The sequence below is a fragment of the Macaca thibetana genome, chromosome 17, assembly GCF_024542745.1.
Source record: "Macaca thibetana thibetana isolate TM-01 chromosome 17, ASM2454274v1, whole genome shotgun sequence".
Taxonomy (NCBI): Eukaryota; Metazoa; Chordata; class Mammalia; order Primates; family Cercopithecidae; genus Macaca; species Macaca thibetana.
The window spans coordinates 27856181-27878608 of NC_065594.1; the positions used below are offsets into that span (position 1 = coordinate 27856181).

General features: G+C 39.1%; 2 protein-coding genes across 12 annotated transcripts in view; one reads left to right on the forward strand and one right to left on the reverse strand.

The window, feature by feature from the left end:
- Positions 1–22428, reverse strand: part of CAB39L (calcium binding protein 39 like) — a 135994-nt gene that overhangs the window by 7850 nt on the left and 105716 nt on the right. For all 11 annotated transcript variants that reach the window (XM_050766344.1, XM_050766345.1, XM_050766338.1 and 8 more), the window contains 2 exons: positions 20040–20105; positions 13238–13381 (listed from right to left, as the gene is read on the reverse strand). In XM_050766344.1, coding sequence (XP_050622301.1) covers positions 13238–13381; positions 20040–20105 — 210 coding nt within the window. The remainder of the gene's footprint in view (positions 1–13237; positions 13382–20039; positions 20106–22428) is intronic.
- Positions 757–22428, forward strand: part of PHF11 (PHD finger protein 11) — a 211056-nt gene continuing 189384 nt past the window's right edge. Inside the window, exon 1 of the mRNA XM_050766361.1 lies at positions 757–760. The gene's annotated coding sequence lies outside the window, so the exon portion shown is untranslated. The remainder of the gene's footprint in view (positions 761–22428) is intronic.

Here is a 22428-nt window from a genome sequence, read left to right on the forward strand (position 1 = left end):
ACCCATTCAATGGAATATTATTTGGCCATTTAAAAGAATGAAGTACTGGGCTGGGCGTAGTGGCTCATACCTGTAATCCCGGCATTCTGAGAGGTCAAGGCAGGTGGATCACTTGAGGTGAGGAGTTCATGATCAGCCTAGCCAATATAGTGAAACCCTGTCTCTACTAAAAACACAAAAATTGGCTGGGTGTGGTGGCAAATGCCTGTAATCCCAGCTACTCGGGAGGCTGAGGCAGAAGAATCCCTTGAACCTGGGAGGTGGAGTTTGCAGTGAGCTGAGATTGCACCACTGTGCTCCAGCCTGGTGACACAGCGAGACCCTGTCTCAAAAAAATAAAAATAAAAATAAAAAATAAAAAAGAATAAAAGAATGAAGTGCTGATGGATCATGCTACAACATGGATGAACCTTGAAAACAAGTGTATGAACAAAACACCACACAAAAGGCCACACACTGTATGATTCCATTAATATAAGATATCCAGAATAGGCAGATTCATGGAGCCAGAAAACAGACTAATGATCACCAGGGGATGGGGGTGACGGGCAATGGGCTGTAACTGCTTACTGAGCACAGGGTTTCCTTTTGGGATGATGAAATGTTCTGGAACTAGATATTGGCGATAGTTGTACAACATCGTAAATACACTAACTGTTACTGCATTGTACACTTTAAAATGGTTAATGCTGAATTTTATGTTGTGTGAATTTTACCACAACAAACTAAAATTGTTACTTATATTAAAAAAAAGGGGGGGGGACTCCAGGCCTGTTTATACAAACTGCCTGATGTTTATGTAATACCTTTCAGAAATGCGTGGCTGCTCTGGTTAGCATTTGTTTACAAGGGAGTTACTGTGAAGTTTTAGCTAAAAATTGCCTGGCATTTTGTGGTGACTACATAAATAACTCATGACAGTCTTTCAAAAAAAAAAAAAAAAAAAAAAAAAGATTAACTACAATAGATAAACTGATGTTGCAAACCAAAATAAATGTAAAATGTACTGGAATTTGCAGACAGGCATCACTGGTTCAATTCCACTGAATTCATCCACTGTACCATAAACCTAAGGAAAATGCTAAGTTTGTGCCCCATTTTTAAATTTTTTCTTGTTTTTATTTTTTATGGCTTCTGAACTCTGCCTCCTCTAAAGGTAGTTGCTGATTGGAGTCAGCTAATGAAATAGTGCCTGATTCCCTTGGGGCAGCAGGGACACTGGTCAAGGCCTGAGATGAACCCACTGATGATAAGAAACACACTTCTAATTCATAGATATAGGGAACCAAGTCTTTTGAATATTATGTCCATGATAGAATTTTTTTGGTTGTCTTTGTTGTCCCCATTTTTTTTTAATGTAATTTTCAAACCACCCCCAAACAAATGAAACTACCCAGGACTTCTCCTTTTAGAATGCCGCCTTATTGCCTGTAACCCTTAGTTTACATAACATGCCTGAGAGAAGTGATTTATGGAGTTCTCAGGCATGGTGAGAGGAAGGCAAATATCATGACCACAACTCAAATATTTTTAGTTTAGAAGACTGAAAATATTGCACTCTCCATTTTAAAACTGAATGCATTGCATGGAAAATAAAATATCTACGTCTTACACACATATCCATTAATTTCATTCAAATTCTATTTTGCCAACAGGGATTGAGCCAGACAAGGTATGGGGAAGTTAGCCTTTTGCGGTGCTGACCTCACGCCTTTGATGCGTGCTGCAAGCCTGGCATGCTCTGTAGATGCTCCTGCTACAGTTACGTGGAAGTTACTCCAAGCAAATCCCACCCTGTTGAAGTGTCAAATAAGGCCACCATATCCTTATTCATGTGACTACACATCTGAGTAATAATTTAGAATATTTTGACACAATACTTGCTAGTACTGATCAGAGACCATTAACTTTTTCCTGTTTAAGAAAGGACTTGATCCTTAAATCTGCAAGCTGGTTGGGTGTCTATGAGCATCACTGGGCCCACAACAGAATTAGACTGGACCCCACTGCACATCAAGGGAGGAAGAAAAGCCCTGGGAAGGAAGTGAGGGTGGTGGAGGCCACCAGCTTGGAAGTACAGGATGCTCTAAAAACCTCTAGGATCCTATGAAATCCTCCTCCTCACTGCCCCCATTCTTCCCATCACTCTAATTACACAAGCTATACATGTGGAAAACTAGGGAAATAAAGAAAAGCACAAAGAAGAAAGTAAAAAAATTCACTGACATAATTCCTCCACCCAGAGACAACCACTGAATATCTGGTGTATGTATGTGCAGCATTTTTTCTTGTGCACATCGCTATTTGTAGAAATATTTTAAATAAAACTGGGCTTGCATTCTGTACATAATACTTTGTAACCTACTTTTTCCTTAATAATATGTTTTTAATGCTTGTAGATTCTTCTTACATTACATGAGATGATCGCCATTTAAAAATATACATATCGTCTGCTGAATCCTTGCTATGCACTGGGCATTGTGCTACACAGTTTATACGAATAGTATTCTTTTATCCTGACAACAGCTCTGGGAGGAAGATACGATTTTTCCCCAATCTCCAGGTGAGGCTGAGAGAAGTTAAAGCAGCATCCCTGACCACTAGACTGTGTGTGCAGCGTGCACCTTCCGGGCAGTGCTGGGAGGTTCCGCCAGTGACTGCCGGACAGTACGGCTGCAGCTCCGCCCTCGCCATGTGTGGCAGTGACAGACCGTTTGGTTCAAATGTTCTTAACTACTTATCTAAAGGTAGGGGTAAGGAGGGGAAAAGGGGCTTGGGGTCAAGCTATAATCACGTTTCTCATCTTTAAAACTGTTAAGTAAACTAGTGGACCAAAGAAATGGGAACCTGTTTTTTGCCTTCTTTCCAAAGTTTTTTCAGCATTTTAATGTTGCCTTTAGACAGCCAAATACAAGGTGGATGTCTGGACACTTCCTTAGAGTCACAGAACACGTTGATTTGAATTGAACAATTCAAGCCTGTAGGCAGTTTTGTAAAAGGAATATAGCATAGTGATTATATCTCACTGGGGGTTTTTAAAAGTTTTTTTAAAAACAGCTTTATTGAGATAAAATTCACAGACTATATAGTTGATTCATTTAAAGTATACTTTTAAATGTTGTATAGTATACTCACATAGTTGTGCAATCATCACCAGAATCAATTTTAGAACATTTTTATCATCCCAAAAAGAAACCCTATACCCATGAGCAGTCACCAGCCCCGCCCCCGCGTCGCAACATGCTCCCAGCTCTAGGCAGCACTAATCTACTTTCTGCCCCTAGAGCTTTGCCTCATTCTAGACATTCATATAAATGGAATCATAACATATGTGGTTTCTATGACTAGCTTCTTTCATGTAGCACCGTGTTTTTAAGGTTAACCCATGTTGTAGCATGTTATGAATGCCACATCCTTTTTGTGGCCAAAATTGGATCAGGTTTTGAAAATATTCAATGAGTATGTCCTTGCAAAGTGTTTAGCAGAGTCTCTGGCCCACAGCAACTGCTAGTTACAGTTGCTTCTTCCTCCTTCAACATGAAATCACTGCAGTGCCACATATAGCAGTAACCGCTTTCCCAAATATTTACTGTTATGCAGATGCAAGTTAGTAGGATTCATATTTAAACCCAATAGCTCATTCTAACTATTTTGGGTAAAATATTTTATCCTCTATCCAAAGAAAGAGTATACTAGTATTTCCTCTAGTAATACTGTACAAAGAGGAATTCATACTTCTAATATACTTTATCACAGTCACTTATAGAAAGAATAGACTCTTGTAACTGGGAGGGACCTCGGGAACTTAGCTAACTCATCCTCCACTTCAGACATAACCCACTGGTAATTCTTGGCAAACAAGAATTGATTCCTATTAGATCCCCTGAAAAGGTGATTCTATAACCATCCTCAGTGACCTATTCCAGTGTCTACAACTCCCGTTCTCAGGAAATTGGTTTTACTTACAGTCACTCTCCACAGCCTACTGAGATAGCTGCTGTTGGCTTGCATTATGATATTCTATGAGACGTGTGCTCTGCCCTCAAGTACCACTGTTAACTTTCTCTGTCAGTCTTCTTTTTTGGTGCGTAAGTGTTTTTAAATCTTTCCACATAGGTCTTGTTTTCCAAATAGCTCAATCATCTCTGTGGCTTCTCTGTGCTGAGCCTCTCTGTATTCTCTATACGCTCCTTCAGATAAGCACCTCAGAGGAACTGTGGAGCTTTCCTGGGATCCTTAAGGAAAAGTCATTTACCTGACAACATGGCCAACCTCAAGATTCCCAGAGCTGTCAATATCAACTTAATCCCAGTGAAATCTGACTCGAGTTGAAGAGAATACTGGGTTTGTGCATCAGGGGCTTTCACTCTGCTATCACTTGCTCACCCTGGATTTTTCTGCTCTTTGTGCCATCACTTTCTCAATTATTTTAGTTCCTTCCCAGGTCTGTGATACTGTACTTTTCAGCACTGAGCTTTTAGCCGCTTATTCCTGGTTTCATCTACAATGGACAAATACTACAGCCATTCAGAATCCTTCTTCCCTGAGGCCTTCAGCTCCATCGGCAGGTCTGGCGAGTGTGATGAGCACACACACTGCTGACCTCATTCTCCAAGCCTCAGAAGGAAATGTGGACCGGGACTTCCCAGGGGAAGCCGCCTGCACAAAACATAGATTCCAGACCTACACATTCTCACTTTCTGAATGGAATATGCCAAGAAGGAAAGATCTAAATATATTCTCAAGTCAGAATAGTTCTATTTAACTTGATGATGCTTGTCAAACATTCTGTCAGAAAGATTTTTTTAAAAGACACTATATCACTACCCAGGACTCTGTTCTTGTCCCAATATTTGAAAACTGAAACGAGTCCCTCCAGTTTAGCATTACCAGATTTAGTAAACAGAAAGGGAAGATGCCCTATTAAATTCTATTTCAGACGAACAATGAGTAATTTTTTTAATGTAAGTATGTTCCGTGTAGTGCTATACATTGTCCATCTCAAATTCAAATTGAATGGGGCATCTTGTATTTTATCTGGCAATCCTTCTCTGGTTCAGAGGCACAGAGGCTCTCAGTTTCCTTCCTTTAAGAACATACATATTGGCTGGGTGTGGTGGCTTATGTCTGTAATCCCAGCACTTTGGGAGGCCGAGGGAGGCAGATCACTTGAGGTCAGGAGTCTACTTGGTGAAACCCCATCTCTACTAAAAATAAAAAAAATAAAAAAAAATAAAATAAAAAAAAAAGCCAGGCGTGGTGGTGGGCGCCTGTAATCCCAGCTACTTGGGAGGTTGAGGCAGGAGAATCACTTGAACCCAGGAGGCGGAGGTTGCAGTGAACTGAGCTCGCACCACTGCACTCTAGTCTGGGTGACAGAGCGAGACTCTGTCTGAAATAAAAAATAAATAAATAAAAATAAAAATAGTTCTAAAAAAAGAACATACATATTAATTTACTTACTCAAACATTACTTAAATAACCACTATGGGCCAAAAACCCTTCTAGCTGTTAGGAGATAGAGCAGAGAAAGAACAAATCAGAGGAAAATTCCTGCTCGCAAAGAGCTTCTACGAAATATAAAGGTATAGCAAAGAGGCACTTTGCCATTTCGAATTTACCAGTCTCAGTTCCCCACATATAAGTGGAGCTATGTAGAAGAAAGAACATGGGATTTGGACGCAGAAGACAACCTTGTCTGTGAGAGCTCAGGCTTGTCACTTAATCTCTCAGGCAGTTTCCTCGCCAATGAAACAGGCGAGGAAATCACACCTGCCTGACTTCATAGCTGGGGTGAGGATCACATGGAATTTCGTCAGGGAAAGTGCTCTGTACAAAATGTTAAAATGTTATTAACATTGTTAATGCAATTGCTTTGGTATTTTGGAAGCCAAATCTTTCGAATCTACAAATTTCATATAATTGTGGAAGTTACATAAGAAACTAGACATTTATCCCAAAATTATATGGAAAAGCAACTTAAATTTTTTTTTTATTCTAGGTAATATTCACAAACATTAAATATAGGCTTCGGCCGGGCGCGGTGGCTCACGCCTGTAATCCCAGCACTTTGGGAGGCCGAGGCGGGCGGATCACGAGGTCAGGAGATCGAGACCATCCTGGCTAACACGGTGAAACCCCGTCTCTACTAAAAATGCAAAAAATTAGCCGGGCGAGGCGGCGGGCACCTGTAGTCCCAGCTACTCGGGAGGCTGAGGCAGGAGAATGGCGTGAACCCGGGAGGCGGAGCTTGCAGTGAGCCGAGATCGCGCCATTGCACTCCAGCCTGGGCGACTAAGCGAGACTCTGTCTCAAATAAATAAATAAATAAATAAATAAATAAATAAATAAATATAGGCTTCGTTTTCTTTACATACTACTGCAAAAATATTTTGTAAAGTAGCTAACATTATAAATATTCAGTAGCAGGATTATCAAACAAAGTCGTAAGTAATATATTTATATACTTGTTTGATGATGTTGCTAAAGTTTGCCAGAAATACCCATTGCAAACCTTTCTATAAACAAATATGGAGTTGATTGTTTTATGAATTTTTAAAGAAAGTATTTTTAAAAATAGAAAGGAGAAGTGAGGCCTTAATTATGACTTTTCACCTTTTCTCCTTGGCTGCTTTGTTAAATCTGCAAAAGGGCAAAATAAGATCAAATGAGGATACGATAAAGCTGAATGTTCGACACCATGTAAAAGTAGTTGGTGAGACATTAAGTCAGAAGTTGGTACACTTTTCAATATACTGTTACAATTTTAGGGGAAATTAACATTATTAAACTACTTCATAGCCAATTCCTAAATTCAATTGGTCTCAACTGCTTTCTCCATGAGTAGAGTTAGATTTGGTACGCCATGACCATAGTAGTTTGGTGTGCTAGAAAGTGGGTCCTTAGGTCGGGCGTGGTGGCTCACGCCTGTAATTCCAGCACTTTGGGAGGCCGAGGCAGGTGGATCACCTGAGGTTGGGAGTTTGAGACCAGCCTGGCCAACATGGCAAAACCTCGTCTCTACTAAAAATACAAAAATTAGCCAGGCGTGGTGGCGCATCCCTGTAATCCCAGCTACTCGGGAGGCTGAGACAGGAGAATCACTTGAACGTGGGAGGTGGAGGTTGCAGTGAGCCGAGATCACGCCATTGCACTCCAGCCTGGGCCACAAGAGTGAACCTCCATCTCAAAAAATAAATAAATAAATAATAATAAAAAAATAAAAAAGAAAGTGGGTCTTTAAGGAAGTGAGTAATTCATGGTTAGTCCTTCACTAAATTAATCTGTAATTTTGCTTATTTCCAGTAAGACCACACGGAAACTATTCTCATTCTTGTTCTACATACTGTTTTGGCTGAACTGTCAACCTGACTTTTATATTCTGGAATAAGCTGGGGATAGAACTTCTTGTTTTCAAGGGAATAGCTATTATAGCCAACTGCTAGGATCTGAGTGACAGACTAGTGCCATACTTGGCACTGGCGATGCCTGAGTTCCAGCAGCTCTGAGCGAGCAAATGACACAGACCATTTTCTGCCACCTTACATAGTTTGGTGGGAAGCAGCGACGTGGCCCTTTGGTATCGAGGTTAACAGAGAAAGGAAAGGGAGAAGATTATCTCATAATGGGTTCCTCAATCCATACTGGGCACATCTCTGGAGAGTCAGGACCTGAGACAAAAGTCTCATGACCTAGTATCTTAGAATTAGACTTTTAACACTTTCATTTTGCAAGTGAAAAAATGGATCCAGATGGATTTGCCCAAAGCGGCTGCTGGCAACTGAGACAGAACAAAGACCCTGCTCTCTTGACGTCCGTCGGGGCTTTCCCACCACACTACCCTGCTCACCAATAGTAGGAAGCACGTGTTGAACCTATTAGCAAGCTAATGAGAGTCAGCTGTTAATAATCCAGCAAAGACATTTTCAGGACTGGGTTCCACATTCTTTGCATCCTACGAAAGGTGCTTTGGGGAAAAAAACCTATTAATTAAACAATGTGAAAATAATCCTAGGACTTAGCTGTTACTTTTTTCTAAATAACAAAATATTTTTGGCAAGTAAACAACGTAGTTCATACTTCAGTGGAAGGAACATAGCCGGGGTACGGGGCAGGCCAAGTTACACACATACAAGTAAACAAGTGGTCAACTATTTTTAAACGTACTCACCCTGTCCAGTGATTAGGTGACCCAAATTCTGATCTTCTCAGAGGATGGAATTAGGTTATTTTTATTTTGCAACCCACTGATTCCTTCTACTATATATAATACTGCATTTTTGAACAAAATTATATGAAGTTTATTCTCATTTAAACTTCTGTAGGAGCTGAATGACATGATACACAGCCTTCTTCAATTCCTTCAGTCCAAGGGTCTTGAGAGGGCCCACCGTTTTATAATGCGTAGGCATTTTCCAGGCCTACAGCACTCTGTTTTTATTTCATTCATTTTTTTGAAACTTTTTATGAAATAATTCTAACATACAGAAGAGTACAGGAATAACATATCTGACTTCATATTCCCACCATTGGCTCTATGAAAATCTAATATTTTTTGCCATACTTGCCTTCAGATTTTTTTTTTAAATAAAACATTACAGGTATAATTGAAGGCTATTGGATACTCCTGTATGATATTGACATTCTCTCCCCTACTCCTTCTCCTGAGATGACCCCCATCCTGAATTTGGCATTTGTCATTCCCATGCAGTTTGTTTGTTTGTTTGTTTGAGACAGAGTCTCGCTCAGTTGCCCAGGCTGGAATGCAATGGCACAATCTCGGCTTACTGCAACCTCTGCCTCCCAGGTTCAAGTGACAATCCTGTCCTAGCCCCACTGAGTATCTGGGACTACAGGCATGTGCCACTACACCTGACTAATTTTTGTGTTTTTAGTAGGGACTGGGTTTTGCCATGTTGGCCAGGCTGGTCTCAAACTCCTGGCCTCAAGTGATCCACCCATCTCCTCCTCCCAAAGTTCTGGGATTACGGGCATGAGCCACCGTGCCCGGCTTCCATGCATGTTTTTGGACTCTAACTGCACATATATGAATCCACACTTAGTGTTCTTTTGCATGCTTTTAAACTTTAAATAAATGACATATTTAAATATTTGGTCATTCCACTCAACAAAATGTTTCTAAGATTAGGCAAAGCAATCCACATAACTCTATTTATTTTAACCCATTATTATGCACTATTGTATGTGTGTAGCACAATTTATTTTCCCAGTCTCCCCTTGGTGCCCATGTATGGCTTTTCCCATTTTAAACAATGTTGCAATAAACATCTTTATACAGTAAGTCCTTATTTAAGGTGGATAAGTTCTTAGAAACTGTAACTTTAAGCAAAGCAACAGATGAGGCCAACAATTTTTCCCCCATCAAGCTTACAACAAAACATTGTTATTTGAGGACTTGCTGTAATGTACACGGTTTTCTATAAAGTCCACTTCCAAGCACCTATCAACGATTTTAAGAGAGGACTTACTGTACATGACTCCTTATGCACGTGTCCAAGAGTGTCTCCAAGAAACTGCCTAAAAATGGATTTCAGAGTTGAAGGGTATCCATAGCTTCAAGAGTTTATTTTGCTAAACTGTTCTCCAAAGTGATTATACCAATTTACACAGTGTATGACAGTTCCCACTGCTGTCCAGTCCTACAAAAATCTGATATTGTTGGACATTTTTGCCAATATGAAGAACATCAAGTGGTATGTCATTGATATTTTAATGGCCATTTCCACAATTACAAGTAAGAAGAACACCTATTTATTGGCCAATCAGGTTTCCTCATCTGTAAACTACCAACTTGTATCTTTTGTCTATTTTTCTGTTATTTGTCTTTTTCTTAATGACCTGTCAGTTATATATGTCACATTCTATCCTGTCTTTTCACTTTATGATTTCTTTTCTGAACAGAAGTTTAAAATTTTAGTGTGGTCACATTTTTAAATATTTTCTATTATGGCTGAGTATGGTGGCTCATACCTATAATCCCAGCACTAGGGAGGCCAAGGCAGGAGGATCAATTGAGGCCAGGAGTTGGAGACCAGCCTAGGTAAAACAGCGAGACCTCATCCGTACAAATAATAAAAAGAAAATTAGTTGGGCATGGTAAGGGCAGGCCTATGGTCCCAGCTACTCAACAGGCTGAGGCAGAATTGCTTGAGGCCGAGAGGTCAGTGCTGCAGTAAGCCATGATCGCACTACTGCACTCCAGCCTGGGCAACATAGTGAGACCCTTTCTCAAGAAAAATTTCTATTATGTTTTGTGATTTTTTATTTCTTTTCAAAGGAATTCTTCCTACCCAAATATACAGAGAGCCTCTTATTTTCTCTTCTAAAAGTTAAAAAAATTGCTTTTCAAGTGCAGATCTTTATCTAGAACTTATTTCTGTGTATACTGCAGGGTAAGATTCTCTACATGGACAACCCATTATCCAAGAAACATTTATTGAATACTTAACCCTTTCTTCACTGATTTATAATCCCTCCATGATCAAATATCAAGTTTCAGATTTATATAGGTTTACTTCTGGGCCCTCTACTCTGTTTTGCTGTTCTATTTATCAATTTCTAAGCCAATACAATGCTGTTTTCATTTACTCTAAATCCATAACAAGTCTTAATATCCGGTAGAGTAGATTCCTCTACTTCCTTCTTCAACATTGCCATAGATAATCCTAGGCTATTGCTCTACCACACAAATTTTAGAATCAGCTTGTCAAGCTCCAGGGAAAGTCCAGTTGGAATTCTGAAAGGAACTGAATAGAATTTATCAATTAGTTCAGGATTTTAATTGCTCTAATGGGTTTTTGGACAATAAATATCTGCACTGGAGCTTCCAGGTAGCCAAACACATGGAGACTCCTGGAGGGTGGCTGCTCAGGGAAGGCATGGAAGCTCCATGCCCCTTTCCCCATACCTCACCCTACGTATCTCTTTAATTTTATATATATATATATAATGAATTAATAAATATCTGGTGGCTGAAAGATCAACTAAAAATGTCTTACCTTTCAAAGCAACAATTACCTTAAAAACTGCCATGCCTCCCATTTATGGACTTACAAACTCTATCACTAAACATACTTTATAAAAACCGAGGCCAGGTGCCATGGCTCACACCTGTAATCCTGTAACTAAGCAGCTTAACTTCAAAATACATTTTAAAACCTTTTTTTCCCCTTTCTCCTGGGCTTAAAGATGTAACCTTGAAGCAAACTGCAGAAGCGTTTTCCCTTAGTTTTAAAATAGACTTCATGTCCCAGCCCTTTCTCACTGTCTATATTCCCTTCACATTTATCTAACCGCATGCTGGTATCTAATTATCTGCCTACTTAGAAGTTCCAGGGGCTAAACTTGAATCTTGAGTCAGACCAAGCTTGGAGACCCAGCTGCAAAATTCCAGAGATAACTTCAGGGTGGCTAGTCAACAACCCAGCCATTGTTGAGATGACGCCAGCCTGCTTTCCACCTGGACTGGGACCCAAGACAGCCACCAGAACAAGAAACACAGACATTGTACTCAGCATAATTTTTACACGCTTTCCATATCATGTTTTCTCTCTTTAAAACCTGGCCTTGCCCCTAAAATTCAAAGTAGTTGCATTGGATGGGAATCTGGCCACTTTCCTATTATTAGTTTTGGCTAATAAAGTCACTTTCTTTTTCCGAGACCTGCCTCTTGTTAATTGGACTCTGCATGTGATGAGCAATCTGACTTGTGTTCAGTTACAATCCCAGCACTTTGAGCGGCTGAGGCAGGAAGGTCATTTGAGCTTAGGATTTTGAGACCAGCCTGGGCAACATAGCGAGACCCTATTTCTTCAAAAAATAAAAAACTTAGCTGGGCGAGGTGACCCGTGTCTATAGTCCCAGCTACTTAGGAGGCTGAGGTGGGAGAATCGCTTGAGCCTAGGAATTTGAGGCTGCAGTAAGCCATGATCACACCACACTGCACTCTAGCCTGGGCAACAGAGCAAGACCCTGTCTCTGAATTTAAAAAATAAATAAAATTTTAAAAGATTTTTAGAAATAAGAACCAAAAAATTCTGGGACTCTCTGAACTCTTATTTACACTCTAGATATCTATCATATGATAAGAATTTTAAATATTAAAAAAAATTAGCTGGATGCATAAAATGCACATTGTGGCATTACTTAAGAGTAGGAAAAAATGCAAATAACCTAAATATCAATGACAAGAAGAAATATACCCAATGATGCACTATGATGGTGAGAAAAATAATGGCTCTAAAAACTACTTATAGCAATAATGAAAATGGTTACTTATGGTATAGCATTAAGTAATAAAATTAGGATATCAATTGTTAGTACAATGTGAATACAGCTGTAGAAAAACTCTGGAATGTGTGCACAGGAAAATAAAATGTACTAAACTGTTTACAATAGTTAGGCTGGGAATACAGAATTACAAATAGAATTCTCCCACCTACCCCACCTGTTAAAAAATCTATTGTAGGGTCAAGCGTGGTGGCTCACACCTGTAATCCCAGCACTTTGGGAGGCCAAGGAGGGTGGATCACGAGGTCAGGAGATCAACACCACCCTGGCTAACACGGTGAAACTTGCTCTACTAAAAATAAAAAAAAAATTAGCCGGGAGTGGTGGCATACGCCTGTAGTCCCAGCTACTCAGGAGGCTGAGGCAGGAGAATCACTTTAACCTGGGAGGCAGAGGTTGCAGTCAGCCGAGATCGTGTCACTGCACTCCAGCCTGGGCAACAGAGTGAGACTCAGTCGCAAAAAAAATAAAATAAAATATATTGTCTAAAGAGGTTACTTTTCTATCATAACAAAACACATTGTAAAAAAATAATAATATGAATAAAGTCAGTAGTACCCGGCTGTGTCTTCAGGGTGTCATTTAAAGTTCAAAGAGACAGTGCTTGTACAAAGCAAAGTATTCAAGCCTGACACTCAGGGTTTGGGATCTAGTCAATCACTGATTGTTTTAGAAGTTTTGGGAAAGAGTATCACGCATTTTCTCTGTGAAAAAATAAAAATATTTAGATGTGTGGATTAGTCAGCAAACCTTTATGAATGGGCATTCATTAACATAACTCTGAAATTTCATTTAAATCATGCAAAACACAAAGACTGCCTATTTCATTTTCTTTCAAGTATGAAAGACAGTAAAGAGCAGGGAGTTTGCCATTTGGAACTGGAAAAAAATTGCCTATAACATTGTTTCCAGAGCTTGTACTTTTTACCTTAAAAACATGAAAGGCTTCAAACTGGATGTTGGGACTTTTATCCCGAAGGAGGTTCATCATGAGTTTCAGGTTCTCCGGCTTGCTGATGTACTTTGTCATGATGGCAAAGTTGTGACGGTCCAGGATCAGCTCCCCTAGCAGCTAGAGGAAAACACAAAACCAAAGCTGTAATCTCAGAGCCACTTGACTCAAAATACAGCTCATATCTTCTCACTGAAAAACAAAATATAAATGTGCATAAGAATGGTGTCAGGAAAAAAATTAGAGTGTCCTTAAGTGCATCTTACAGCACAGGCATAAACGCAGTAGTTATTGAGTAAGTTTTTCACACCGTTTTGCTTATCTCAGTGCTTAGTACCTTTCTTTAGTCGGTCTTAGATGCAGCTCACCTAGAGCTAGGCAGAAACAAATTTATGGTTTTCAATACTTACTTTAATTATCTTGCTTCCCACTAATGTATTGCTGCATAGGCATTCAGGTAGAAGGAATAACAAAATTGGTACCATAATGATGCCTTCTTTACCTGCATAAATGTATACTAGGAGTTCACTATTAAGACAGTTTGTTAAATGACTCTTACATTTCCCTTTTATTATGAAACCTGATATAAAGTCAGAAAAAAATAATTGACCCCAAATCCATAACAAGTTTGGTAAGTGCAGCAAGTTTTTATTACAAAGCAAAGCAAAACATTTTCTGGTGACAAATTAGTAGTTCCCCAAATACAGCATTACCCTAAACAAAAAATAAAAATACCCAAACTAAGAATAGTTGAAGACCCCCTAGCAACACGGCTGAATGTATTGTTGCTCTATCTCAGAAACTTTTTGTTCTCACCATAATTCTGGAGAACAGAATTACAGCCCCTTGGCTGCTGTAGCAATTCCTAAAGCTTCAGCAGCCAGGGGGCTGAAACATACTGTAACATAATTTTATATAGAAGATATGTTTAGTTTTCAAATGTCCTATTTACTGGACTTTTTCTGAAGGCCTTGGGAGAGTAACACATAGTTACATGGTTACGGAAATCCTGGATGGGAAGAAAAGTGCACATCAAACTGAGGGCCAACTATCTATCAAAGGAATCCCAGATGTGTGCAAGCATCTGGCTGCCAGTAAACCACCACTTTGCCTCTGATGTATCTTTTGTGTATTTAACATGTAAGAAGTACACAACCTGAGGTTATTTTAATGCATAAAAATAACATTTGTTAAACCTGAAAAAAGGATGACCCCTGTTGGATATTGGCTGGTCACTAGTTATTCTCATGCATATAGAATAGCAACTGTGTAGTCAAATTGTTAATCTGCATCCTCCTTCATCTTTCTGCAGCTTCTAAAGCTAACCTAACACCTTCTGGAAACTTTCTTTGCTCCTGGTTTCTTACCTTGTGCAGCTTGTTCCTATGCTACCTCTTCTATGGCTCCCTTGCCTTTTGTACTACTTATGCAGCAATTTTCCAAGCTGCATACTTGGATCTGCTATCTTTTATCTCCCAACAGTCTCATCTATACCCATGGGTTCAACTGTAACATCTAGGAGGATATCTCCCAAATCTACATTTCTAGTCTCAGCTTCTTTCCTAAACTCTGGACCCACATTTCTAACTGCCTACTGGGCAGTCCCACTTGAACACTGCTGGACTGTCACACTTAGCGTCTCTAAAAGCAACTCCCTTTCTTCTCTTTGTTAATGGCATCAGGAGCTACCCTCCTCCGGTTGGGAAGACAGCTGAAGTCTTCCTTAGCTCCTTTTTTTCCTTGCTCCTCACATCAAATCTCCATCCAAGGCCTACCAATTTTCTGTTTTTAAGTGTTTCTTGAACACCTTTCATTCAATGTTCACAGCCAGTAATCTCATTCAAACTCTCACTACCTTTCAGCTGACCTACTGCCACAGCATGCAAAATGGTCTCTCTTTCAGTCTTTACCTAATCCAATCCATGCTGCACATTTTGTCAAAGAAATCTTCCAAAAATTAGTATTTGTTACCAATTCCACTTAGATTAGAAAGTGAATGAATAAACAAGCAAATTCCTAGATTCCCATAGATTTAGAAAAAAAGTAAACTCATGAAGGTGCCGTTCCCAGCCTCTGTGATGTGGAATAATTTCTCTTGCTTCCTTTCCTCGGCTCCCTTCCTCCATCTTCCCCGCTCTCCTGTCTCTGTGGCTTTACTTCCCCAGCTCCAAAATCTTGAGAAACACTTTCACCTCTTCTCTGCCTGTTCAAAGCTGGCCCATCCTCTCAGAACTAGCTCAGACGTCATCTTCGGGAAAGCCTTTCCTCTTCTCTACAGTTGACTTTGCTTTGCCTTGTAGTGCTGAGTTATTTGTGACCCTGTTTAAAGAATAGGCTCCATAAGGGCGTGTTTCAAATCCCCTCACAACCTAACTGTGTGATGTGCATGGGTATTGTTGGGGAAATAAAAGTCCTACCCGCATATCCAGAGCACAATACAGTAACTAATCTCTGAGACTGCAAACAGACAAAACTGTCCCTTATTACAGTCAAGCAGCTACAATCCATTACATACATATATCCTCAAGCTGAAGGGTAACCTGTCCACTAGGGGAGGACCTGACTACCACTTTTGTGCACTCTTTCATGGTTCACCCTAATGCACCTAGCAATTGAGGTGACCATTTGTTTTAGCTATTTATCTGAATAATAAAACTTCTCTTATCTCTCTGACAAGCAAAGAGTTGCAGTTTGGAAAACGGTTAAACTCTCCTGGTGACAGGGAAACAGTATTATCTTCCTAGATGCTTATATTTCAAAGGTATGGCTTCCAGACCCTCCAAAAAGAAAAAACAAAAACTAAAAAACTTCTGGGTTGTAAGCCTGTCAAGAGGCTTACTTATCTTCTAAAGATCTATACAGAAAGAATCAAATACTGAATAGACACATAATGTTAAAAGGCTTCAGCAAAAGGAAAATTTCATTTTTAAAAATTTACACACAGATACTCAATAAACATTTGTTGAAGCTATATTTATGAGTTAAGTTCAGATTAGGTCACTTCAATTTTTATTACCTGGGAATACCTACATATAAATTCTATCCAATCTATCCTCTGCTAATAGAATTTCACAATTTTTCTGAAACAATTAATTGTGCTAATTCAACACTAAATCTTTTAGCCATTAAATGTTAATCTATTTTAATATTAACAATGACAAAATGCAGCATTCCAGAATAATGCAAAGCACTATAAAGCAATACTATACCAAGTAAATGGAAAACACACATATTTTACTTCTTTAAAGTTCTTATTTTGTATGCCTCATAGTACTTAGTTAAGCCATACAGCAAGTGGAAATAAGTTTTTTAGAAACTAAAGTGTTTTAATGAAATTGACCAGAGCCCAAAAAATTCCCCAGTTTCCACCCAGCTTCTTTTGAATGATAATCTTTCTTGCTGGTAATTAAATGCCAGCCCTCTGCAGAAGAAAACAATTCCTAATCTCTGCCACATGATTAAAAGGAATTTCTCTGTTAATTATTCTTTATTGACACCAGGAATTAAGCACCCTAAGGCAGTGCAGGAAAATTTAGAATATGATTAACAAAAGGCAGCAGGTAGCAAGTACTTTGGAATCAGAAAATAACCTAGTACTTAAGACAGTTTATTACTTACAAAGTTGCTATATGATAATCTAACCTCTCTTGTTTCCTGCAATTATGAAACATCTATGTAAAAAGTATTACAGAATCCATTTATATATAAACACCGTTGTGTCAAAATAGAATATACTGCTACCACAGATCTAATTACCAAAAGGAAAAACCAAAATTGCATCAGTGGAGCTTCCAGAACATTTTTCTAGCAAAAAAAAAAAAAAGAGTAAACAATATTTAATGAGCTCGATGTTTATATATGAACTTATTTCACAGTCGTCTACCTTTTTGTTTGCTTGAACAGAGTGATGCAAAACAATTTTGGCAACATCTCTTTCTATAATCTAACGTTAAAAACCCCAACTCTCCAGTAACCATTTTAATACTTTCTTCATTCTCAGGTAATTTATCTGCATTTTGTCAGGCATTTTTTTCAGTGTCCCACCAATGCTTGGTTTTACCATGCTATAAATCAGATATCCATGAGACGCCTAACTGTAAAGATTTTAGGCAGGAATAACAGCCAAACAGTACATCTGGGTGAATTAATGAAAAACAGGAAAGATGCCTCGTGAGTAGGCTGAGGCATCTGTAAATAAGTAGGAAGTACAAATGGCTTTCTTCCTCCTAATTTGGTTCAATCACCTTAGTTCATACAAATCTCTCAATTTTGATCCAGTATCTGACAGACCCCCACTGAAAAAAAGGAAAGATTTGGAGAATTTATGAGCAACTTCCTATATGCTGGCCCTTCAGAGCACCATCACCTCTGTTTACTACTCCAATTGCCATCTTCCTTCGAGGGCCACTACTTATTGTACACGGACAAGCTTATCTCATTTTGGCTATCCTTGTGGAGCCCTACAAATAACGAATTCTTTATGTATGCAGCTGTATAAACAGAATACATCCTTATCTTCATCTGCTCTTAGCAAGCTTTCTGGACATGGGAGAACACAGCACTGAAGTCACTCTCTGCCCAAAGGTCAGTTCCACACACAGTTTGGTCTCATCATTACTGGCTCCAGCACAGACAGCAGCATATCTGTGGGCTTTTTTTCTAGATGGGTCTCCTGGTATGAGTTTCTACACAAAGGGGAAACTCAATAAAAAGTGCCGGATGGCTGGCTGAGAAATGGCCTCCCCAGTAACACGCAGTGGGGGCGCAAATACAAAGGAAACCAGGTCATGGCTGATGCAGGATGGTGGGCAAAGTAAATTGACAAAAAATGTCACACAAAACAGATTGACTTAGTTTAAAATTATACTCCAAATGCATTGTTCTATGAATGCCATCATCTTGACGTGTAAAAATAACACAAGTATGTGACACTATATCCCAAACCTAGAAAAAATAGGAAAAAATAATAATACAAGTGTGATGTTTAGCAAGCCGGACCATCATATGAGTTGCTGCGCTAAAAACAGTCAGTTGTATCAACTGCTGGAAACATTCTTTTTGTGGGATTCTGAGTGGGATCTGAAGGGCAGAGATACAACTCTAGTCCACATCTCCCTCCCCTCAGGGGCTCTCCCACCTCCCCTTGGCCACATGGCTGCTTCCAGGCACCATTCCACTGAGGGAGGGAGGGCCACTCATAAATGGATGTGTTCTTACGCTGTTGGGTTCCCTGTCATTTCCACAGCCAGTCAATAGGTGCATATCCTCAAGTAGCAGATGTAACTGGGTTTCACACACACACACACACACACACACACACACACACACACACCCTTATCAAAGGCATCTTAATTTTTCACAAATTTAGCCCTCTGTTTAAAGATAAACTTATCAGAGACTTCACTGATCATCTAGCTGCTCTGGTACACACACCCCTATCTCCCAAGTCACCGCTTTCGGCCTCCTTTCCCTACTTTTCTTTTTAGTACTTAAAACCATCTGAAAACTATGGATTTATTTGTTTATTTGTCTATTGTCTGCTTTCCACCAACAGAATGTGAAGCCCAGAGCTGTTCTTGGCTGTCATGATATGTCTGTAGAATGAGCACATAAATATTTGTTGACTAAATGGAATGTCTTATTACCTCCCTCACACCTCCTTCTCCAATAATTCATCAAACTATGCTATTTACGGGTAATTGATAATTGATTTTATTTTTGTTTCCAGCTAGCTGCATCGTCTTTTAATCTCTTGCCAGATTCTGTTTCAGTGTAATCCTGGCAGTATTTTAGAAAAGCAAAATTTCGTAGATGTGATCATGTAGTCTTCTGATATATCTGTTTGTAAGAGTTGATTTTTTAAAAAAATTTCTCTTCTAATTCTTAGGGAATGACCATGTTTCATATTTCAGAATCTCTTCTGTAAATATAATGTGAACATGTCATGTTAAGTGGTGGAAGTCTTTTAAGTAACCTACAGGAAAACACTGACTGACGTGAATGCTCAGGGAATAGGACCTGGCGATGAAATATAGTATAAAAAATTCTTTAGGAAAATATGTTACAAATCTGGGAGATAAATGCTTCCCATAAAACAGAAGCACCATAACATTTCAACTATATAAACATAATTTTATAGTAAAAAATTATTTTATTCTCAAAAATACAGCTATTAAGAATTTATCAATTGCTGTGCTTAAAACTTAGAGGGAAGGTTGACTTTTTGCATTTTACATCTTTTTTTTTTTTTTTGAGATGGAGTTCCACTCTTGTTGCCCAGGCTGGAGTGCAATGGCGCGATCTTGGCTCACTGCAACCTCCACCTCCCAGGTTCAAGCGATTCTCCTGCCTCAGCCTCCCAAGTAGCTGAGATTACAGGTGCCTACCACCACGCCCAGCTAATTTTTGTATTTTTAGTAGAGATGGGGTTTTGCCATGTTGGCCAGGCTGGTCTCAAACTCCTGACCTCAGGTGATCCGACCACCTCGGCCTCCCAAAGTGCTGGGATTACAGGTGTAAGCCAAGATGCCTAGCCTCAGCAGAAATATTCTAAATTTTACTTATCAGGCACTTACATTGTTACTTCCAAAAGCAAGACAGGACACTTACATTATTTTGCTATAAAATACAGTCATAACATAAAACATAGTAAGTACTTCTCAAGTTATAAAAAAAGATATTTTAATTTTTCTGTGTTTACTCATATACTAATTGACCCATCATTTGCTAATGAGATATCAACTTACGGGGACACTGACTTAAAGAAATTTGATATTACCTTTAAAGACTGTCTCTTAGTAACATAATTCTCAGACTGAAGCAATTTCTCATAGTCTTCAAAAATCTAATGAAAAGAAAATACACATTAGAGTGTAAAAGCAGCAGTGGATTCTCCGTATTAGGCTGGCTGGCTTGCTTCTTCAGGAGCAAATTCCCAACTTCTGGCCATTTTACCATCCTTCTTTACATGTGAAGACACTGTGGGGAGGTCAAGAATTCTAAGAGATATCGTTCCCTGTTTTATTTTAGTTCTGCGAATTAGAAATTGAATAGATAAAAACTGAGTAATTTTGAGTCCTTCCAATAAATCATTTTGAACAAAACTTCTAGTAAAAGTTGCAAGAGAACTCATTTTATGCCATTTTAAAGAAATCTTTATGTAAGTTGCCTTGCTGGTGGCTATGGGTCCACAATTTGGGAAAATATTAGATACACTTAAGGCTTCACTTGGCAAGCCATAAAGAATCAGACTGTTCAATTCGCTGCATAAACAGATAAAGAACGAGGCAACCTTTGTTGCATGACGGCCCAACTGTTCTCTCTGGAGCACTTCGCTGTCACTGGAAGCTGGGGACACTGGTGCATGAAGTCCTGTTTCCTAACATGTTCACCAAACATGGCCTAGCCCTTCAGTTTAACACAGAGTGCTGACATCTGGGGAGGCCCAGCATTCACTTCCACCAGGTGTGGGCACACGGCTCAGAGAGCACTGAAGTGGGAGGAACGAGCGCAGCCAGGATGGAGGGCAAGAGATCAGGAACTGACGAGGGTGATAAACTCCCAGCCCTCAGAGAGTCAAGTGCGAGGGGAGTATGTGTGCTGCTGTGTAACGAGGGCAAGCTGTGCACGCTGACAATCACCGATAGAGAATAAAGTGAAACGTAAAAACACAAAGGTGTCGCTCACATTAAAATCACAGGCATTATACTCTTTAATATGAATGACTTATTTATTCTATTCTGAAACACAAGGAGAATTTTGTGGATCATTAAATGCATCAGACAAGCCTTGAGATAAATTTGAACAGTAAATATAAAATGCAAATACATGTATATGGTAGGACCCTACTCCCCAGTCCACTAGCTTTATTACTTTAGAGTCATGCACCATGTGCTCCAGTTTCATGGTGTACTGCTAAAGAAATATCAGCTAAAAAAGTCTGAAAGGTTTGAAGGGGCATGAGTTCTCAGAGCTCGTATTCAGGCCAATGCAGGAGCCTCAGCAGCTGTGAAATGACTAAATTACACAAGAAGTGACATATGGATGTAAAAACAAAATTAGGTAAATAAGGAGTCAAAGAGAATGAATTTATTAGTCTCTCAAATTGTCATGTATTATACCTGAATGCAAAGCGTTACTGCACAACACATTTACCTCATTCATTCTATAGGAAAAAATAGTAATTAGTTGATAGTGTAGATTTTTCCATATTATCTTAGCCTTTTAAAAATTTCATTTCTTATAAATGTGACATCTAATGAATCTTTCCTTAACATTCCATTTAGCATATATAGTTACTGAACCACCAAACTATATATTAACAGTTCATTTCCTAAATTCAAAAACAGACAATTTTCTTTTTCTTTTTGAGACCAAATCTCGCTCTGTCTCCCAGGCTGGAGTGTTGTGATGCGATCTCAGCTCACTGCAACCTCCGCCTCCTGGGTTCAAGCAATTCTCTGCCTCACCCTCCCAAATAGGTGGGATTACAGGCACCCGGCACCACATCCGGCTAATTTTTGTATTTTTATTAGAGACGGGGTTTCACCATCTTGGCCAGGTTGGTCTTGAACTCCTGACCTCGTGATCCACCCGCCTCTTTCAGTCTTTACATTTTGGGATGCCTCTGCCAATAAAAATTATTCTCCTTGCAGTAGAATGAGGTTATCAGAGGCTGAGGAAGGTAGGAGGGAGTGGGGATGAAGAGAGGTTGGTTAATAGGTATAAAAATACAGTTAGAAGAAATAAGTTCTAGCATTCAACAGCACAGTAGGGTGACTATAGTTAATAATCTACTGTATATTTCAAAATAGCTAGAAGAGAAGATTTGCAAAGTTCCCAACACCAAGAAACGATAAATATTTGAGGTGATGGGCATCCTGATTATCCTGATGTGATCATTACAAATTGTATGCATATATCAACATATCCGATATACCCCATAAACATGTATAATTATTTTGTATCAATTTAAAAAATCATTCTCCCCTCACATTTTACACTTAAAACAAATACTCTAGTTGATTCTATGGCTATTTCCTTTATCACCTGAGGACATAAAAATCACTTTTGATTTTATAATTATATTGCTAATTCCTAATCTTAAATTGAAGGACACAGGCAAAAATAAAATTTATTTTACTTATAATTAAAAGACAAGTAGTTAA